We start from the raw sequence: 19,924 nt of genomic DNA, 5'->3' as shown, positions 1-19,924 counted from the left end.
TGCTGTCTGCGTGTCACGTGTCCCTGTGCTGTCTGCACGTCACGTGTCCCTGTGCTGGCTGCACGTCACGCGTCCCTGTGCTGGCTGCACGTCACGTGTCCCTGTGCTGTCTGCACGTCACGCGTCCCTGTGCTGGCTGAGTGTCACGTGTCCCTGTGCTGTCTTCACGTCACGTGTCCCTGTGCTGGCTGCGTGTCACGCGTCCCTGTGCTGGCTGCGTGTCACGTGTCCCTGTGCTGGCTGAGTGTCACGCGTCCCTGTGCTGGCTGCGTGTCACGTGTCCCTGTGCTGTCTGCATGTCACGTGTCCCTGTGCTGGCTGCATGTCACGTGTCCCTGTGCTGGCTGCATGTCACGTGTCCCTGTGCTGGCTGCATGTCACGCGTCCCTGTGCTGTCTGCATGTCACGTGTCCCTGTGCTGGCTGCATGTCACGTGTCCCTGTGCTGTCTGCATGTCACGTGTCCTAGTCTGGCTGCATGTCACTTGTCCCTGTGCTGGCTGCGTGTCACGTGTCCTGTGTGTGACGATAGAGAGGATTTGGCCCGGGATTAAAGGGGTAACACCCCCATTTTGCCACCCTCTACTCTCATCAGGGAAGCAAGGGGTTAACTGGACTGAGGTCCAGTAATGTGTTTTGCCTCGCTTCAATATCCAACTGTTTATTCCCCTGTATAAATGTATTGTTTCTGGGCCAGTGTCTGCACCACACACACACACTTGGGCTTAAGGGGTTAATGAGCTACAGTGTAAGAAAATACAAATGTGGTGTATCTTTTCAGAAAAATCTGGGCTTCAAAAGGCTTGATTGAAGTTTGGGTGTGAAAAGGTACAGAGGGGGTTTGGTGTATGTTAACCCATCTGGCTGGTAGAGACAGCTAGACCCAGGCTGGGGCATTGGGTGTGAAATATAGCACCAGGTGACAAATGTTCACTACACATAGCCCTGCTTCAAAGGTTGTATTGATGGGGGCCAGGGGTGCGGTTACGCAAGGAGATATCAGAATGAGTGACCGTATTAAATATAAGAATATTATGAGGTGTCCTCGGCTGAACGTGCTAAAAGCTACATATGTGTATTCGTGGGACTGATTCGCACATAAGGAATACAAACACCTGATCTTTAGCTGGTTCTAAGAGACAGATATTAATATCTCTCTTAATTTTAATATTACACAGTAATATTTAGTCTCGTTGGGAGCGTCATGCGTGCCGGAAAGTATTAATATAACTCGCGTGCCAGTAAGTACTACTGAACTAAAGTTATGAAGTTGTTTAGATAGGAAAAGCAGTTTTTAAACGTCCTTGGGTGGGAGGAGTTTTACTCTGAGGAAAACTGTCAACTTCATCGCTGATTTATGAGAGGGGCTGGGTTTAGGTTGTGTTCAATGGGAAATAATTGTATAAGAACCAGGCTCAGACTATGGCTATGGTCTTTCGTGTCTTTCGTGTCTTGGGATTATGAAGATTGCTGTATGAACTGCCAGTCTAGATTTGACTGTTTCATCATTTCCATCTTTAAGTAAGTGTCCATATTTTGTCTGTTATTTGTATATCTCGTGTGTTCACCTTTTTCAAGGAATAAATTATATTTTATCATATCTAAGTCTCGTACCAGTTCAACCCAGTTATATTTTTGGTGTAAATTACATCCTGTCATAAGTTACCGTGACACTGTGCATGTCACTTGTCCCTGTGCTGAGTGCACGTCACGTGTCCCTGGCTGCACGTCACGTGTCCCTGGCTGCACGTCACGTGTCCCTGTGCTGAGTGCACGTCACGTGTCTCTGTGCTGGCTGCATGTCACGTGTCCCTGTGCAGGCTGCATGTCACGCGTCCCTGTGCTGTCTGCATGTCACGTGTCCCTGTGCTGTCTGCATGTCACGTGTCCCTGTGCTGGCTGCATGTCACGCGTCCCTGTGCTGTCTGCATGTCACGTGTCCCTGTGCTGTCTGCATGTCACGTGTCCCTGTGCTGTCTGCGTGTCACGTGTCCCTGTGCTGGCTGCGTGTCACATGCACCTGTGCTGGCTGCATGTCACGTGTCCCTGTGCTGGCTGCGTGTCACTTGTCCCTGTGCTGGCTGTGTGTCACGTGTCCTGTGTGTGACGATAGAGAGGATTTGGCCCGGGATTAAAGGGGTAACACCCCCATTTGACCACCCTCTACTCTCATCAGGGAAGCAAGGGGTTAACTGGACTGAGGTCCAGTAATGTGTTTTGCCTTGCTTCAATATCCAACTGTTTTTTCCCCTGTATAAATGTATTACTGGGCGAGTGTCTGCACCACACACACACTGGGGCTTAAGGGGTTAATGAGCTACAGTTTAAGAAAATACAAATGTGGTGTATCTTTTCAGAAAAATCTGGGCTTCAAAAGGCTTGATTGAAGTTTGGGTGTGAAAAGGTACAGAGGGGGTTTGGTGTATGTTAACCCATCTGGCTGGTAGAGACAGCTAGACCCAGGCTGGGGCATTGGGTGTGAAATATAGCACCAGGTGACAAATGTTCACTACACAGGGGTCCCTGCTTCAAAGGATGTATTGATGGGGGCCAGGGGTGCGGTTACGCAAGGAGATATCAGAATGAGTGACCGTATTAAATATAAGAATATTATGAGATGTCCTCGGCTGAACGTGCTAAAAGCTACATATGTGTATTCGTGGGACTGATTCGCACATAAGGAATACAAACACCTGATCTTTAGCTGGTTCTAAGAGACAGATATTAATATCTCTCTTAATTTTAATATTACACGGTAATATTTAGTCTTATTGGGAGCGTCATGCGTGCCGGAAAGTATTAATATAACTCGCGTGCCAGTAAGTACTACTGAACTGAAGTTATGAAGTTAATTAGATAGGAAAAACAGTTTTTAAACGTCCTTGGGTGGGAGGAGTTTTACTCTGAGGAAAACTGTCAACTTCACCGCTGATTTATGAGAGGGGCTGGGTTTAGGTTGTGTTCAATGGGAAATAATTGTATAAGAACAAGGCTCAGCCTATGGCTTTGGTCTTTCATGTCTTTCGTGTCTTGGGATTATGAAGATTGCTGTATGAACTGCCAGTCTAGATTTGACTGTTTCATCATTTCCATCTTTAAGTGAGTGTCCATATTTTGTCTGTTATTTGTATATCTCGTGTGTTCACCTTTTTCAAGGAATAAATTATATTTTATCATATCTAAGTCTCGTACCAGTTCAACCCAGTTATATTTTTGGTGTAAATTACATCCTGTCATAAGTTACCGTGACACTGTGCATGTCACTTGTCCCTGTGCTGAGTGCACGTCACGTGTCCCTGGCTGCACGTCACGTGTCCCTGTGCTGAGTGCACGTCACGTGTCCCTGGCTGCACGTCACGTGTCCCTGTGCTGGCTGCACGTCACGTTTGCCTGTGTTGGCTGCATGTCACGTGTCCCTGTGCTGTTTGCATATCACGCGTCCCTGTGCTGGCTGCATGTCACGAGTCTCTGTGCTGTCTGCATGTCACGCGTCCCTGTGCTGTCTGCATGTCACGTGTCCTTATGCTGGCTGCGTGTCATGTGTCCCTGTGCTGGCTGCGTGTCACGTGTCCCTGTGGCTGCACGTCACGTGTCCTTGTGCTGGCTGCACGTCATGTGTCCCTGTGCTGGCTGCATGTCACGTGTCCCTGTGCTGGCTGCATGTCACGTGTCCCTGTGCTGGCTGCATGTCACGTGTCCCTGTGGCTGCATGTCACGCGTCTCTGTGCTGGCTGCATGTCACACGTCCCTGTGCTGTCTGCACGTCACGTGTCCCTGTGCTGTCTGCACGTCACTTGTCCCTGTGCTGGCTGCATGTCACGTGTCTCTGTGCTGGCTGCATGTCACATGTCCCTGTGGCTGCACGTCACGCGTCCCTGTGCTGTCTGCACGTCACTTGTCCCTGTGCTGTCTGCACGTCACACGTCCCTGTGCTGTCTGCGTGTCACGCGTCCCTGCGCTGTCTGCGTGTCACGTGTCCCTGTGCTGTCTGCACGTCACGTGTCCCTGTGCTGTCTGCACGTCACTTGTCCCTGTGCTGGCTGCATGTCACGTGTCTCTGTGCTGGCTGCATGTCACGTGTCCCTGTGGCTGCATGTCACGCGTCTCTGTGCTGGCTGCATGTCACACGTCCCTGTGCTGTCTGCACGTCACGTGTCCCTGTGCTGTCTGCACGTCACTTGTCCCTGTGCTGGCTGCATGTCACGTGTCTCTGTGCTGGCTGCATGTCACGTGTCCCTGTGGCTGCACGTCACGCGTCCCTGTGCTGTCTGCACGTCACTTGTCCCTGTGCTGTCTGCATGTCACGCGTCCCTGTGCTGTCTGCATGTCACGTGTCCCTGTGCAGTCTGCGTGTCACGTGTCCCTGTGATGTCTGCGTGTCACGTGTCCCTGTGCTGGCTGCACGTCACGTGTCCCTGTGCTGGCTGCACGTCACGTGTACCTGTGCTGGCTGCACGTCACGCATCCCTGTGCAGGCTGCGTGTCACTTGTCCCTGTGCTGGCTGCGTGTCACGTGTCCCTGTGCTGGCTGTGTGTCACGTGTCCCTGTGCTGGCTGCGTGTCACGTGTCCCTGTGCTGTCTGCATGTCACGCGTCTCTGTGCTGTCTGCATGTCACGTGTCCCTGTGCTGGCTGCGTGTCACTTGTCCCTGTGCTGGCTGCGTGTCACGTGTCTCTGTTCTGGCTGCGTGTCACGTGTCCCTGTGCTGTCTGCATGTCACGCGTCTCTGTGCTGGCTGCATGTCACGTGTCCCTGTGCAGGCTGCATGTCACGCGTCCCTGTGCTGTCTGCATGTCACGCGTCTCTGTGCTGGCTGCATGTCACGTGTCCCTGTGCTGTCTGCATGTCACGTGTCCCTGTGCTGTCTGCATGTCACGTGTCCCTGTGCTGTCTGCGTGTCACGTGTCCCTGTGCTGGCTGCGTGTCACATGCACCTGTGCTGGCTGCATGTCACGTGTCCCTGTGCTGGCTGCGTGTCACTTGTCCCTGTGCTGGCTGTGTGTCACGTGTCCTGTGTGTGACGATAGAGAGGATTTGGCCCGGGATTAAAGGGGTAACACCCCCATTTGACCACCCTCTACTCTCATCAGGGAAGCAAGGGGTTAACTGGACTGAGGTCCAGTAATGTGTTTTGCCTTGCTTCAATATCCAACTGTTTTTTCCCCTGTATTAAGGGGCTTAAGGGGTTAATGAGCTACAGTTTAAGAAAATACAACTGTGGGGTGTCTTTTCAGAAAAATCTGGGCTTCAAAAGGCTTGATTGAAGTTTGGGTGTGAAAAGGTACAGAGGGGGTTTGGTGCATGTTAACCCATCTGGCTGGTAGAGACAGCTAGACCCAGGCTGGGGCATTGGGTGTGAAATATAGCACCAGGTGACAAATGTTCACCACCCAGGGGTCCCTGCTTCAAAGGATGTATTGATGGGGGCCAGGGGTGCGGTTACGCAAGGAGATATCAGAATGAGTGACCATATTAAATATAAGAATATTATGAGATGTCCTCGGCTGAACGTGCTAAAAGCTACATATGTGTATTCGTGGGACTGATTCGCACATAAGGAATACAAACACCTGATCTTTAGCTGGTTCTAAGAGACAGATATTAATATCTCTCTTAATTTTAATATTACACGGTAATATTTAGTCTTATTGGGAGCGTCATGCGTGCCGGAAAGTATTAATATAACTCGCGTGCCAGTAAGTATAACTGAACTGAAGTTATGAAGTTAATTAGATAGGAAAAGCAGTTTTTAAACGTCCTTGGGTGGGAGCAGTTTTACTCTGAGGAAAACTGTCAACTTCACCGCTAATTTATGAGAGGGGCTGGGTTTAGGTTGTGTTCAATGGGAAATAATTGTATAAGAACCAGGCTCAGCCTATGGCTTTGGTCTTTCATGTCTTTCGTGTCTTGGGATTATGAAGATTGCTGTATGAACTGCCAGTCTAGATTTGACTGTTTCATCATTTCCATCTTTAAGTGAGTGTCCATATTTTGTCTGTTATTTGTATATCTCGTGTGTTCACCTTTTTCAAGGAATAAATTATATTTTATCATATCTAAGTCTCGTATCAGTTCAACCCAGTTATATTTTTGGTGTAAATTACATCCTGTCATAAGTTACCGTGACACTGTGCATGTCACTTGTCCCTGTGCTGAGTGCACGTCACGTGTCCCTGGCTGCACGTCACGTGTCCCTGTGCTGGCTGCACGTCACGTTTGCCTGTGTTGGCTGCATGTCACGTGTCCCTGTGCTGTTTGCATATCACGCGTCCCTGTGCTGGCTGCATGTCACGAGTCTCTGTGCTGTCTGCATGTCACGCGTCCCTGTGCTGTCTGCATGTCACGTGTCCTTATGCTGGCTGCGTGTCACGTGTCCCTGTGCTGGCTGCGTGTCATGTGTCCCTGTGCTGGCTGCGTGTCACGTGTTCCTGTGCTGGCTGCGTGTCACGTGTCCCTATGCTGTCTGCGTGTCACGTGTCCCTATGCTGTCTGCGTGTCACGTGTCCCTATGCTGTCTGCGTGTCACGTGTCCCTGTGCTGGCTGCGTGTCACGTGTCCCTGTGCTGGCTGCGTGTCACGTGTCCCTGTGCTGGCTGCGTGTCACGTGTCCCTGTGCTGGCTGCGTGTCACATGTCCCTATGCTGTCTGCGTGTCACGTGTCCCTGTGCTGACTGCATGTCACGCATCCCTGTGCTGTCTGCATGTCACACGTCCCTGTGCTGTCTGCATGTCACGTGTCCCTGTGCTGTCTGCATGTCACGTGTCCCTGTGCTGTCTGCGTGTCACACGTCCCTGTGCTGTCTGCGTGTCACGCGTCCCTGTGCTGCCTGTGTGTCACGCGTCCCTGTGCTGTCTGCGTGTCACGTGTCCCTGTGCTGCCTGCGTGTCACGCGTACCTGTGCTGTCTACGTGTCCCTGTGCTGTCTGCATGTCACGTGTCCTTGTGCTGTCTGCATGTCACGCGTCCCTGCGCTGTCTGCATGTCACCCGTCCCTGCGCTGTCTGCGTGTCACGCGTCCCTGTGCTGTCTGCGTGTCACGCGTCCCTGTGCTGCCTGCGTGTCACGCGTCCCTGTGCTTTCTACGTGTCCCTGTGCTGTCGGCGTGTCACGTGTCCCTGTGCTGTCTGTGTGTCACGTGTCCCTGTGCTGGCAGCATATCACATGTCCCTGTGCTGTCTGCATGTCACGCGTCCCTGTGCTGTCTGCATGTCACGTGTCCTTGTACTGTCTGCATGTCACGCGTCCCTGTGCTGTCTGCATGTCACGTGTCCTTGTGCTGTCTGCATGTCACGTGTCCATGTGCTGTCTGCATGTCACGCGTCCCTGTGCTGTCTGCATGTCACGTGTCCTTGTGCTGTCTGCATGTCACGCGTCCCTGTGCTGTCTGCGTGTCACGCGTCCCTGAGCTGCCTGCGTGTCACTGCGCTGTCTGCGTGTCCCTGTGCTGTCTGCGTGTCATGCGTCCCTGTGCTGTCTTCGTGTCCCTGTGCTGTCTACGTGTCCTTGTGCTGTCTGCATGTCATGCGTCCCTGTGCTGGCTGCGTCACGCGTCCCTGTGCTGTCTGCATGTCACGCGTCCCTGTGCTGTCTGCATGTCACGTGTCCTTGTGCTGTCTGCATGTCACCCGTCCCTGCGCTGTCTGCGTGTCAGGCGTCCCTGTGCTGCCTGCGTGTCACGCGTCCCTGTGCTGTCTGCGTGTCACGTGTCCCTGTGCTGTCTGCACGTCACGTGTCCTTGTGCTGTCTGCATGTCACGCGTCCCTGCGCTGTCTGCATGTCACGTGTCCCTGTGCTGCGTGCGTGCCACGCGTCCCTGCGCTGTCTGCGTGTCACCCGTCCCTGCGCTGTCTGCGTGTCACGTGTCCCTGTGCTGCCTGCGTGTCACGCGTCCCTGTGCTGTCTGCATGTCACGTGTCCTTGTGCTGTCTGCATGTCACCCGTCCCTGCGCTGTCTGCGTGTCACCCGTCCCTGCGCTGTCTGCGTGTCACGCGTCCCTGTGCTGTCTGCGTGTCACGTGTCCCTGTGCTGTCTGCACGTCACGTGTCCCTGTGCTGTCTGCACGTCACGCGTCCCTGTGCTGGCTGCGTGTCACGTGTCCCTGTGCTGGCTGCCTGTCACGTGTCCCTGTGCTGGCTGCATATCACGTGTCCCTGTGCTGTCTGCACGTCACGTGTCCCTGTGCTGTCTGCACGTCACGTGTCCCTGTGCTGTCGGCGTGTCACGTGTCCCTGTGCTGTCTGTGTGTCACGTGTCCCTGTGCTGGCTGCATATCACATGTCCCTGTGCTGTCTGCACGTCACGTGTCCCTGTGCTGTCTGCACGTCACGTGTCCCTGTGCTGGCTGCACGTCACGTGTCCCTGTGCTGTCTGCGTGTCACGTGTCCCTGTGCTGTCTGCGTGTCACGTGTCCCTGTGCTGGCTGCACGTCACGTGTACCTGTGTCTCAGATCAGCAACCCCCTGTTGCAGCCTAGCTATGGGCTGGGGGTATCATGGGCAGTGGCCAGCTTGTGCCACCCCAGAGATACCTGCCAGCCAAGAGCTAAGGTGGTTACATCTGGAGAGATGCCCGAGCTCATCCCTGGAAAGGGGGAGACAAGGTCAGGGAGGTAGGTGCACTCAGGTAGTTCCAGTGTCTGGGTTAGGATTACCCAGGGGGGAGAGGAGTGCAGGTGGGCTGCAGGGAGGTAAGCAGCAGGAGTCATCAGCAGGGGCTGAGGTGCTGGGCCTAGGGGAGGCTAGGCAGGGAGACACTGGGGAGCAGGGGGAGATAGGAGGTCAGTGGGGTGTTAGGCAGCTGGCAGAAGCTAAGGATGGGCTAGGTAGGCAAGAGGTCCCTTGTTCTGACAGGCCAGCAGTGACCCCCCTGACAGATTCCCCAGGGTTCCCAGAGGAGGGGCTGTGGGTAGATGGGCAGCCAGGGAGGAAAGTCAGGAGTATTGCAGAGCAGCTACAGGTGGGCACAGAGCCAGGGCAGGTAGGGTCCCTACAGGATAGTGACATAGCTCTTTCCCAGACTTGGTTGACAGAAAGCGACGGTCTGTGCTTGATAGCTGGTCTCTTACTGGTGCAGAGACATGCCAGTCTCTGGGCAGTGTGCAGCCTGGTCTGCAAAGGGGCCCCTTCACCATGGACTTGGTTCACCAGGCACTGGGTGGGGGGCAGAGTGAGGCAAAGGAGAATGCCCGGTGGCCACGGTGGAGCCCTGCTCCGCAGGATCTGGACTTCACTATCCACTGTGGCCAGGACAATGTACTGGACAATGCCGGAGGACAATTTTGCCAGGCCAACCCCTCAGGACTTATTGAGTGCTTCAAGGGCGCCAGTGATGTCCCAGTGCCGGGGGAGGCAGCTGGGGCACCAGGCACCCATTGAGCAGGGGAGGTGTGACGATAGAGAGGATTTGGCCCGGGATTAAAGGGGTAACACCCCCATTTTGCCACCCTCTACTCTCATCAGGGAAGCAAGGGGTTAACTGGACTGAGGTCCAGTAATGTGTTTTGCCTTGCTTCAATATCCAACTGTTTATTCCCCTGTATAAATGTATTGTTTCTGGGGCAGTGTCTGCACCACACACACACTGGGGCTTAAGGGGTTAATGAGCTACAGTTTAAGAAAATACAAATGTGGTGTATCTTTTCAGAAAAATCTGGGCTTCAAAAGGCTTGATTGAAGTTTGGGTATGAAAAGGTACAGAGGGGGTTTGGTGTATGTTAACCCATCTGGCTGGTAGAGACAGCTAGACCCAGGCTGGGGCATTGGGTGTGAAATATAGCACCAGGTGACAAATGTTCACTACACATAGCCCTGCTTCAAAGGTTGTATTGATGGGGGCCAGGGGTGCGGTTACGCAAGGAGATATCAGAATGAGTGACCGTATTAAATATAAGAATATTATGAGGTGTCCTCGGCTGAACGTGCTAAAAGCTACATATGTGTATTCGTGGGACTGATTCGCACATAAGGAATACAAACACCTGATCTTTAGCTGGTTCTAAGAGACAGATATTAATATCTCTCTTAATTTTAATATTACACGGTAATATTTAGTCTTATTGGGAGCGTCATGCGTGCCGGAAAGTATTAATATAACTCGCGTGCCAGTAAGTACTACTGAACTGAAGTTATGAAGTTATTTAGATAGGAAAAGCAGTTTTTAAACGTCCTTGGGTGGGAGGAGTTTTACTCTGAGGAAAACTGTCAACTTCACCGCTGATTTATGAGAGGGGCTGGGTTTAGGTTGTGTTCAATGGGAAATAATTGTATAAGAACCAGGCTCAGCCTATGGCTTTGGTCTTTCATGTCTTGGGATTATGAAGATTGCTGTATGAACTGCCAGTCTAGATTTGACTGTTTCATCATTTCCCTCTTAAGTGAGTGTCCATATTTTGTCTGTTATTTGTATATCTCGTGTGTTCACCTTTTTCAAGGAATAAATTATATTTTATCATATCTAAGTCTCGTACCAGTTCAACCCAGTTATATTTTTGGTGTAAATTACATCCTGTCATAAGTTACCGTGACACTGTGCATGTCACTTGTCCCTGTGCTGAGTGCACGTCACGTGTCCCTTGGTGCACGTCACGTGTCCCTGTGCTGAGTGCACGTCACGTGTCCCTGGCTGCACGTCACGTGTCCCTGTGCTGGCTGCACGTCACGTGTGCCTGTGTTGGCTGCATGTCACGTGTCCCTGTGCTGTTTGCATATCACACGTCCCTGTGCTGGCTGCATGTCACGCGTTTCTGTGCTGGCTGCATGTCACGCGTCCCTGTGCTGTCTGCATGTCACGTGTCTCTGTGCTGACTGCACGTCACGTGTCCCTGTGCTGGCTGCACGTCACGTGTCCCTGTGCTGGCTGCATGTCACGTGTCCCTGTGCTGGCTGCACGACACGTTTCTATGTGCTGGCTGCACGTCACGTGTCCCTGGCTGCACGTCACGTGTCCCTGTGCTGAGTGCACGTCACGTGTGCCTGTGCTGGCTGCATGTCACGTGTCCCTGTGCTGGCTGCACGACACGTTTCTATGTGCTGGCTGCACGTCACGTGTCCCTGGCTGCACGTCACGTGTCCCTGTGCTGAGTGCACGTCACGTGTCCCTGGCTGCACGTCACGTGTCCCTGTGCTGGCTGCACGTCACGTGTGCCTGTGTTGGCTGCATGTCACGTGTCCCTGTGCTGTTTGCATATCACGCGTCCCTGTGCTGGCTGCATGTCACGCGTTTCTGTGCTGGCTGCATGTCACGCGTCCCTGTGCTGTCTGCATGTCACGTGTCTCTGTGCTGACTGCACGTCACGTGTCCCTGTGCTGGCTGCACGTCACGTGTCCCTGTGCTGGCTGCATGTCACGTGTCCCTGTGCTGGCTGCGTGTCACGTGTCCCTGTGCTGTGTGCGTGTCACGTGTCCCTGTGCTGTCTGCACGTCACGCGTCCCTGTGCTGTCTGCATGTCACGCGTCCCTGTGCTGTCTGCATGTCACGTGTCTCTGTGCTGTCTGCATGTCACGTGTCCCTGTGCTGGCTGCATGTCACGTGTCCCTGTGCTGGCTGCATGTCACGTGTCCCTGTGCTGGCTGCATGTCACGTGTCCCTGTGCTGGCTGCACGTCACGTGTCCCTGTGCTGTCTGCGTGTCACTTGTCCCTGTGCTGGCTGCGTGTCACGTGTCCCTGTGCTGGCTGCGTGTCACTTGTCCCTGTGCTGGCTGCATGTCACGTGTCTCTGTGCTGGCTGCGTGTCACGTGTCCCTGTGCTGTCTGCATGTCACGCGTCTCTGTGCTGGCTGCATGTCACGTGTCTCTGTGCTGACTGCACGTCACGTGTCCCTGTGCTGGCTGCACGTCACGTGTCCCTGTGCTGGCTGCATGTCACGTGTCCCTGTGCTGGCTGCGTGTCACGTGTCCCTGTGCTGTGTGCGTGTCACGTGTCCCTGTGCTGTCTGCACGTCACGCGTCCCTGTGCTGTCTGCATGTCACGCGTCCCTGTGCTGTCTGCATGTCACGTGTCTCTGTGCTGTCTGCATGTCACGTGTCCCTGTGCTGGCTGCATGTCACGTGTCCCTGTGCTGGCTGCATGTCACGTGTCCCTGTGCTGGCTGCATGTCACGTGTCCCTGTGCTGTCTGCGTGTCACGTGTCCCTGTGCTGTCTGCGTGTCACGCGTCTCTGTGCTGTCTGCGTGTCACGTGTCCCTGTGCTGGCTGCGTGTCACTTGTCCCTGTGCTGGCTGCATGTCACGTGTCTCTGTGCTGGCTGCGTGTCACGTGTCCCTGTGCTGTCTGCATGTCACGCGTCTCTGTGCTGGCTGCATGTCACGTGTCCCTGTGCTGGCTGCATGTCACGCGTCCCTGTGCTGTCTGCATGTCACGTGTCCCTGTGCTGTCTGCATGTCACGTGTCCCTGTGCTGTCTGCATGTCACGTGTCCCTGTGCTGGCTGCATGTCACGTGTACCTGTGCTGGCTGCATGTCACGTGTCCCTGTGCTGGCTGCGTGTCACTTGTCCCTGTGCTGGCTGCGTGTCACGTGTCCTGTGTGTGACGATAGAGAGGATTTGGCCCAGGATTAAAGGGGTAACACCCCCATTTGGCCACCCTCTACTCTCATCAGGGAAGCAAGGGGTTAACTGGACTGAGGTCCAGTAATGTGTTTTGCCTTGCTTCAATATCCAACTGTTTATTCCCCTGTATAAATGTATTGTTTCTGGGCCAGTGTCTGCACCACACACACACTGGGGCTTAAGGGGTTAATGAGCTACAGTTTAAGAAAATACAAATGTGGTGTATCTTTTCAGAAAAATCTGGGCTTCAAAAGGCTTGATTGAAGTTTGGGTGTGAAAAGGTACAGAGGGGGTTTGGTGTATGTTAACCCATCTGGCTGGTAGAGACAGCTAGACCCAGGCTGGGGCATTGGGTGTGAAATATAGCACCAGGTGACAAATGTTCACCACCCAGGGGTCCCTGCTTCAAAGGATGTATTGATGGGGGCCAGGGGTGCGGTTACGCAAGGAGATATCAGAATGAGTGACCGTATTAAATATAAGAATATTATGAGGTGTCCTCGGCTGAACGTGCTAAAAGCTACATATGTGTATTCGTGGGACTGATTCGCACATAAGGAATACAAACACCTGATCTTTAGCTGGTTCTAAGAGACAGATATTAATATCTCTCTTAATTTTAATATTACACGGTAATATTTAGTCTTATTGGGAGCGTCATGCGTGCCGGAAAGTATTAATATAACTCGCGTGCCAGTAAGTACTTCTGAACTGAAGTTATGAAGTTATTTAGATAGGAAAAGCAGTTTTTAAACGTCCTTGGGTGGGAGGAGTTTTACTCTGAGGAAAACTGTCAACTTCACCGCTGATTTATGAGAGGGGCTGGGTTTAGGTTGTGTTCAATGGGAAATAATTGTATAAGAACCAGGCTCAGACTATGGCTATGGTCTTTCGTGTCTTGGGATTATGAAGATTGCTGTATGAACTGCCAGTCTAGATTTGACTGTTTCATCATTTCCATCTTTAAGTGAGTGTCCATATTTTGTCTGTTATTTGTATATCTCGTGTGTTCACCTTTTTCAAGGAATAAATTATATTTTATCATATCTAAGTCTCGTACCAGTTCAACCCAGTTATATTTTTGGTGTAAATTACATCCTGTCATAAGTTACCGTGACACTGTGCATGTCACTTGTCCCTGTGCTGAGTGCACGTCACGTGTCCCTGGCTGCACGTCACGTGTCCCTGTGCTGAGTGCACGTCACGTGTCCCTGGCTGCACGTCACGTGTCCCTGTGCTGGCTGCACGTCACGTGTGCCTGTGTTGGCTGCATGTCACGTGTCCCTGTGCTGTTTGCATATCACGCGTCCCTGTGCTGGCTGCATGTCACGCGTTTCTGTGCTGGCTGCATGTCACGCGTCCCTGTGCTGTCTGCATGTCACGTGTCTCTGTGCTGACTGCACGTCACGTGTCCCTGTGCTGGCTGCACGTCACGTGTCCCTGTGCTGGCTGCATGTCACGTGTCCCTGTGCTGGCTGCACGTCACGTGTCTCTGTGCTGGCTGCATGTCATGTGTCCCTGTGGCTGCATGTCACGTGTCCCTGTGGCTGCACGTCATGTGTCCCTGTGCTGGCTGCACGTCATGTGTCCCTGTGCTGGCTGCATGTCACGTGTCCCTGTGCTGTCTGCATGTCACGCGTCCCTGTGCTGTCTGCATGTCACGTGTCCTTGTGCTGGCTGCGTGTCACGTGTCCCTGTGCTGGCTGCGTGTCACGTGTCCCTGTGCTGGCTGCGTGTCACGTGTTCCTGTGCTGGCTGCGTGTCACGTGTCCCTGTGCTGGCTGCGTGTCACGTGTCCCTATGCTGTCTGCGTGTCACGTGTCCCTATGCTGTCTGCGTGTCACGTGTCCCTGTGCTGTCTGCGTGTCACGTGTCCCTGTGCTGGCTGCATGTCACGTGTCCCTGTGCTGGCTGCGTGTCACGTGTCCCTGTGCTGGCTGCGTGTCACGTGTCCCTGTGCTGGCTGCGTGTCACTTGTCCCTATGCTGTCTGCGTGTCACGTGTCCCTGTGCTGGCTGCTTGTCACGCATCCCTGTGCTGTCTGCATGTCACGCGTCCCTGTGCTGTCTGCATGTCACGTGTCCCTGTGCTGTCTGCATGTCACGTGTCCCTGTGCTGTCTGCGTGTCACACGTCCCTGTGCTGTCTGCGTGTCACGCGTCCCTGTGCTGCCTGCGTGTCACGTGTCCCTGTGCTGTCTGCGTGTCACGTGTCCCTGTGCTGCCTGCGTGTCCCTGTGCTGTCTGCATGTCACGTGTCATTGTGCTGTCTGCATGTCACGCGTCCCTGTGCTGGCTGCATGTCACGCGTCCCTGTGCTGTCTACGTGTCCCTGTGCTGTCTGCACGTCACGCGTCCCTGTGCTGTCTACGTGTCCCTGTGCTGTCTGCATGTCACGCGTCCCTGTGCTGTCTGCATGTCACGTGTCCTTGTGCTGTCTGCATGTCACGCGTCCCTGCGCTGTCTGCGTGTCACGCGTCCCTGTGCTGTCTGCGTGTCACGCGTCCCTGTGCTGTCTGCGTGTCACGCGTCCCTGTGCTGTCTGCGTGTCACGCGTCCCTGTGCTGTCTGCATGTCACGTGTCCCTGTGCTGTCTGCGTGTCACGTGTCCGTGCTGTCTGCGTGTCACGCGTCCCTGTGCTGTCTGCGTGTCACGCGTCCCTGTGCTGCCTGCGTGTCACGCGTCCCTGTGCTGCCTGCGTGTCACGCGTCCCTGTGCTGTCTGCGTGTCACGCGTTCCTGTGCTGTCTGCGTGTCACGCGTCCCTGTGCTGCCTGCGTGTCACGCGTCCCTGTGCTGCCTGCGTGTCACGCGTCCCTGTGCTGCCTGCGTGTCACGCGTCCCTGTGCTGTCTGCGTGTCACGCGTCCCTGTGCTGTCTGCACCCGCTGAGGTGGGGCGAGTCTTGAGCACGCCCTGCCAGCATGTTTTCCAAAATTGGAGAATTATATAGAACACAACAATCGGCGCATGGAGCGTCTGCAACAGGCCGTCCAAACTCTCACTGACCGGACCCTTCCTCCCGACCCCAGCCCTCACTCCGGTTCCTTTGTCCATGACTTCTGAGCCACGACTGCCTACTCAATCGCTATGGGGGCGACCCTCATAGGTGCCGTGGTTTTTTTAAACAGTGTTATATCCAGTTTGAGTTAATGCCCCCTCGATTTATCTCTTCAAGATCTAAGGTGGCGTACATATCATTTCGCTACTAACCGATGATGCCCTGGCCTGGGCCTCACCCCTCTGGGAGCGGAGATCGGACCTTACCGATGATATCGGACGTTTCACCCAGGCGTTCCGCAGAGTGTTCGACGCGCCTGGACGCAAGGGAACGGCGGCTTCTTCCGTGTTACGTATCTCCCTGGGTAATCGCCCCGTCGCCGGATATGCTCTCGAGTTCCGCACTATTACCGCCGGGACCAGGTGGAGCGACGAGGCACTGGCAGACGCTTTCTGGCAAGGCCTTTCTGAGTCCCTGACGGACGAGCTCGGTGCACAAGAGCGTCCCACTGACCTGAAGGAACTCATCGGCCTACGCATCCGGGTTGATCAGCGATTGCAGGAGAGCAGAAAGAACTCGACATCGGCAAGGTACACAGGTACGGCTGAACCGTGCCTTCCCGGTGTCAAGGAACCCATGCAAATCGGCAGCAACAAGCTGTCCCCCGGTGAGAAACAGCGCCAACGTCGTATTGTATTGTATGTCTTTATTTATATAGCGCCAAAAGTGTACTCAGCACTTCACAAAGAACACCGTACAGGGAATTATAATCATACAATAAGTGCAGCAAAATCAGACAAGAGGAAAGGAAATCCCTGCCCCGAAGAGCTTACACTCTAAGAGTTTTGATGGGGAAATTGCAGAGACAGCAGGTGAGGGAATAAGTGCTGTAGATGGCAGTACTTGGTCACAATGGGAGTGACCGAGAGTGGGACAGTAGGGCAAGTTTTAAGGTTAGTCAAATAACTTAAGGGTTAACACACTTTACAGGGGAAGAGATGGGAGGGAGGCGTGAGTGATATCAGGTGTGTATGTCTGGGTTCAGGCTTAGGGGAGATCCCCAGCAGCAGCAGGAAGGAGTAGATAGAGGGTGTGAATAGAGGATTTGTGTGTGTGTTTTTTATTGAGGGGTAAAGAAGTAGTTGGGAGAGAGGTGTATAAATAACGGCGCAGTGGGGAGAGGGGAAGTTGGCGAGAACAGAGACGTTCACAAAGGAGTGAGGAAACAGTAAACAGAAAATGCAATAGGGAAGGGCATTGTGAGATGCAGGAGGGAGGGCATAGTGAGATGCAGGAGGGAGGGCATAGTGAGATGCAGGAGGGAGGGCATAGTGAGATGCAGGAGGGAGGGCATAGTGAGATGCAGGAGGGAGGGCATAGTGAGATGCAGGATGGAGGGCATAGTGAGATGCAGGAGGGAGGGCATAGTGAGATGCAGGAGGGAGGGCATAGTGAGATGCAGGAGGGAGGGCATAGTGAGATGCAGGAGGGAGGGCATAGTGAGATGCAGGAGGGAGGGCATAGTGAGATGCAGGAGGGAGGGCATAGTGAGATGCAGGAGGGAGGGCATAGTGAGGTGCAGGAGGGAGGGCATAGTGAGATGCAGGAGGGAGGGCATAGTGAGATGCAGGAGGGAGGGCATAGTGAGATGCAGGAGGGAGGGCATAGTGAGATGCAGGAGGGAGGGCACAGTGAGATGCAGGAGGGAGGGCACAGTGAGATGCAGGAGGGAGGGCATAGTGAGATGCAGGAGGGAGGGCATAGTGAGATGCAGGAGGGAGGGCATAGTGAGATGCAGGAGGGAGGGCATAGTGAGGTGCAGGAGGGAGGGCATAGTGAGATGCAGTAGGGAGGGCATAGTGAGATGCAGGAGGGAGGGCATAGTGAGATGCAGGAGGGAGGGCATAGTGAGATGCAGGAGGGAGGGCATAGTGAGATGCAGGAGGGAGGGCATAGTGAGATGCAGGAGGGAGGGCATAGTGAGATGCAGGAGGGGAGATTCCAGGTATTGGAGGATAGGAAGAGTACAAAGAATCACGGCTTTTAGAAAGTAAAGTTCTCACAGTGGCAAAGTTGTTGTGCAGAATCCCGATCTTCCTCCAACATTCAACTCCAAAATTAACTCTGCCACACACTTTAACTGGGACACTTAAGATGGGACACAGCCATATGGCTTCACAGCCAAGACAATCTGTCTTCAATACTCTATTCACAGGCAATTGAATAACAATGAAGGGAGGGGTTTGCCTATTCAGCTCAAGGAAACATACCCCAATAGTCAATTAAATCTTAATTTCTCTGGTTGGTAGAATTCAGCTCAATGACACATACCTGTTTGAAGAAATAAATCAAAATGTTTATCCAGATATTCAGAATGCATCCATGATTAAAGATAGAAATAAAAGACCCAGAGATATGAACTCCAAAATTAACTCTGCCACACACTTTCACTGGGACACTTACGGTGTAGTGCCGGGCTTTGCCCTGTACTGCGGCAACGCAGGATACCAGGCACTCAATTGCCCGCACAAGTCAGGAAACGCCACGTCCCAGTGAGAGCCAGGAGACTCACACTGGGAACACTGGCCACTTCTCCTACACAAAAGGAAAAAATAATTGCCAACTCGGATTTTAGTCTCCGTCACCTTAACTGGTGAAAATGTCCACACTGCCGCACTGGCCTTCCTGGATTCCGGGTCAGGGGACAACGTCATAGATCAGGGGTTCGCTGGGGGAGAAACAAGATTCCGCTCATACACAAGAAGCACACTGTGGGCCTGAAAGCCATTGACGGTCGACCTCTACAACCAGCATTTGTCTCCCTACAAACCGTACCCTTTCAGTTACGCACAGGTGAGGATCACACGGAGAGAATCCAGTTGGGACGCCATCCATACCCCCCTCTGTCGATGTGATTCTTGGTCTTCCGTGGCTCCAGTTACGCAACCCGCGTATAGACTGGACCGATGCAGAACCTTTTCTATCGAGTCCTCACTGCCTCAACAACTGCGCCACCACCGCCAAAAAATGATGCGGGGTTACAGTACCAGAAGAGGAGAGAACCTGAGGTCTACGCTGAGTTCTGGGACATCTTTGATAAGGTACGATCCGAGGGTCTACCAACCCATCGCCCATTCGATTGCCCCATCGATGTGCTTCCCGGATCAGTACCCCCGGGAGTATGCTCCTATCCCACTCTCCCTTTCGGAAACCAACGCCATGAAAGACTATACTCGGGAGAATCTACAAAAGGGGTTCATTCGGAAATCCTCCTTCATTGGAAGCTTTACCAATTTAGCCGTGGTCCCAAATACCGTTGTTACAGTCTTGTCAGTCTCGTGTTCTGCTTAAGGATGCCTTCTCTCTACCCCCTTTGTATCTAAAGCCCTCTCCTGCTCTTCTGGAACCCAGGATCACATGTAGGATGTGAATGACTCCAGTGGTTTAACTCACCCCCTTTTGAAAGCACACAAAGTCCTTCTATTTTCTTCAACTTTATTGGGGGAGTCAACTGAAATATAAAAGGTACTTGCAGATGGTGGTATGTAGTGAGAGAGGGCTTCTCTATGTGAAGGTGCCTTGGTATGGGGGGACGGTAAAAAAGGATGGCCTTGCAGGGGGTGTAGTGGAGGAAGCATGTACTCACTAAGCCAGCTAGTTAGAGCTAAAGCACATGTTCCTGTGGCTGGCAGGAAGGGTCTAAGGACCAAAGTAACTGCTATAAAGGCAGGGGAGCAAGCTGGACTAAACCACCTTTCTAGCTAAGGAGATTGGAAGGTTGCCAGGGCAACCAGCTAAGGCTGTGTAAGGGGCATATGTAGCAATAATGTTGCCTTTACACATGCAGCTGGCTGCTGGAACAGGGAGAATTACAGGCAGCCGAACACGGGAGGCAGGAATAGTCAAAACTGCAAAGGGAGACAGAAAATGTGTAATCCTGTTTCAGGACACCCACCTTAAACCTTTCTCACTGACTGCCCCACACCTCTGGAATGCCCTTCCCCTCAGTACCCGACTAGCACCCTCTCTACCCACCTTTAAGATCCACCTTAAGACACACCTGCTTAACAAAGCATGAGTAGCTCCGTGGCTGATACTATACACCTGATACATAAAGCTTGGCCCCCTGCAGACGCACTTACCAGAACGCCCTCCTACTGTCTCTGTACGTTCCCCTACATACCAATTAGACTGTAAGCTCCTCGGGGCAGGGACCCCTCTTTTTGGTGTCTGAAGCACTTATTCCCATGATCTGTTATTTGTATTATTTGTTATTTATATGATTGTCATGTGTACAGGGTTGCCAGGCGTCCGGTTTTCAACCGGACAGCCCGGTAATTCGGATGCCTGTCCGGTATAAAATTGGAGGTAATACT

The 19,924-nt window shown here is 53.1% G+C and overlaps 1 protein-coding gene across 1 annotated transcript in view; it reads left to right on the top strand.

Moving 5' to 3' along the window:
• PSMC5 (proteasome 26S subunit, ATPase 5) overlaps positions 1 to 16,215 on the top strand; it is a gene marked incomplete at its 3' end in the record, with an annotated part of 37,901 nt that extends 21,686 nt beyond the window's left edge. The window contains exon 10 of the mRNA XM_075581621.1: positions 15,840 to 16,215. Coding sequence (XP_075437736.1) covers positions 15,840 to 16,215 — 376 coding nt within the window. The remainder of the gene's footprint in view (positions 1 to 15,839) is intronic.
• Positions 16,216 to 19,924: the final 3,709 nt, after the last annotated feature.

This window comes from Ascaphus truei, unplaced genomic scaffold (genome assembly GCF_040206685.1).
Source record: "Ascaphus truei isolate aAscTru1 unplaced genomic scaffold, aAscTru1.hap1 HAP1_SCAFFOLD_145, whole genome shotgun sequence".
Taxonomy (NCBI): domain Eukaryota; kingdom Metazoa; phylum Chordata; class Amphibia; order Anura; family Ascaphidae; genus Ascaphus; species Ascaphus truei.
The sequence above is the reverse complement of the archived record's forward strand: the minus strand, read 5'-3'. Positions and strand labels throughout refer to the sequence as shown.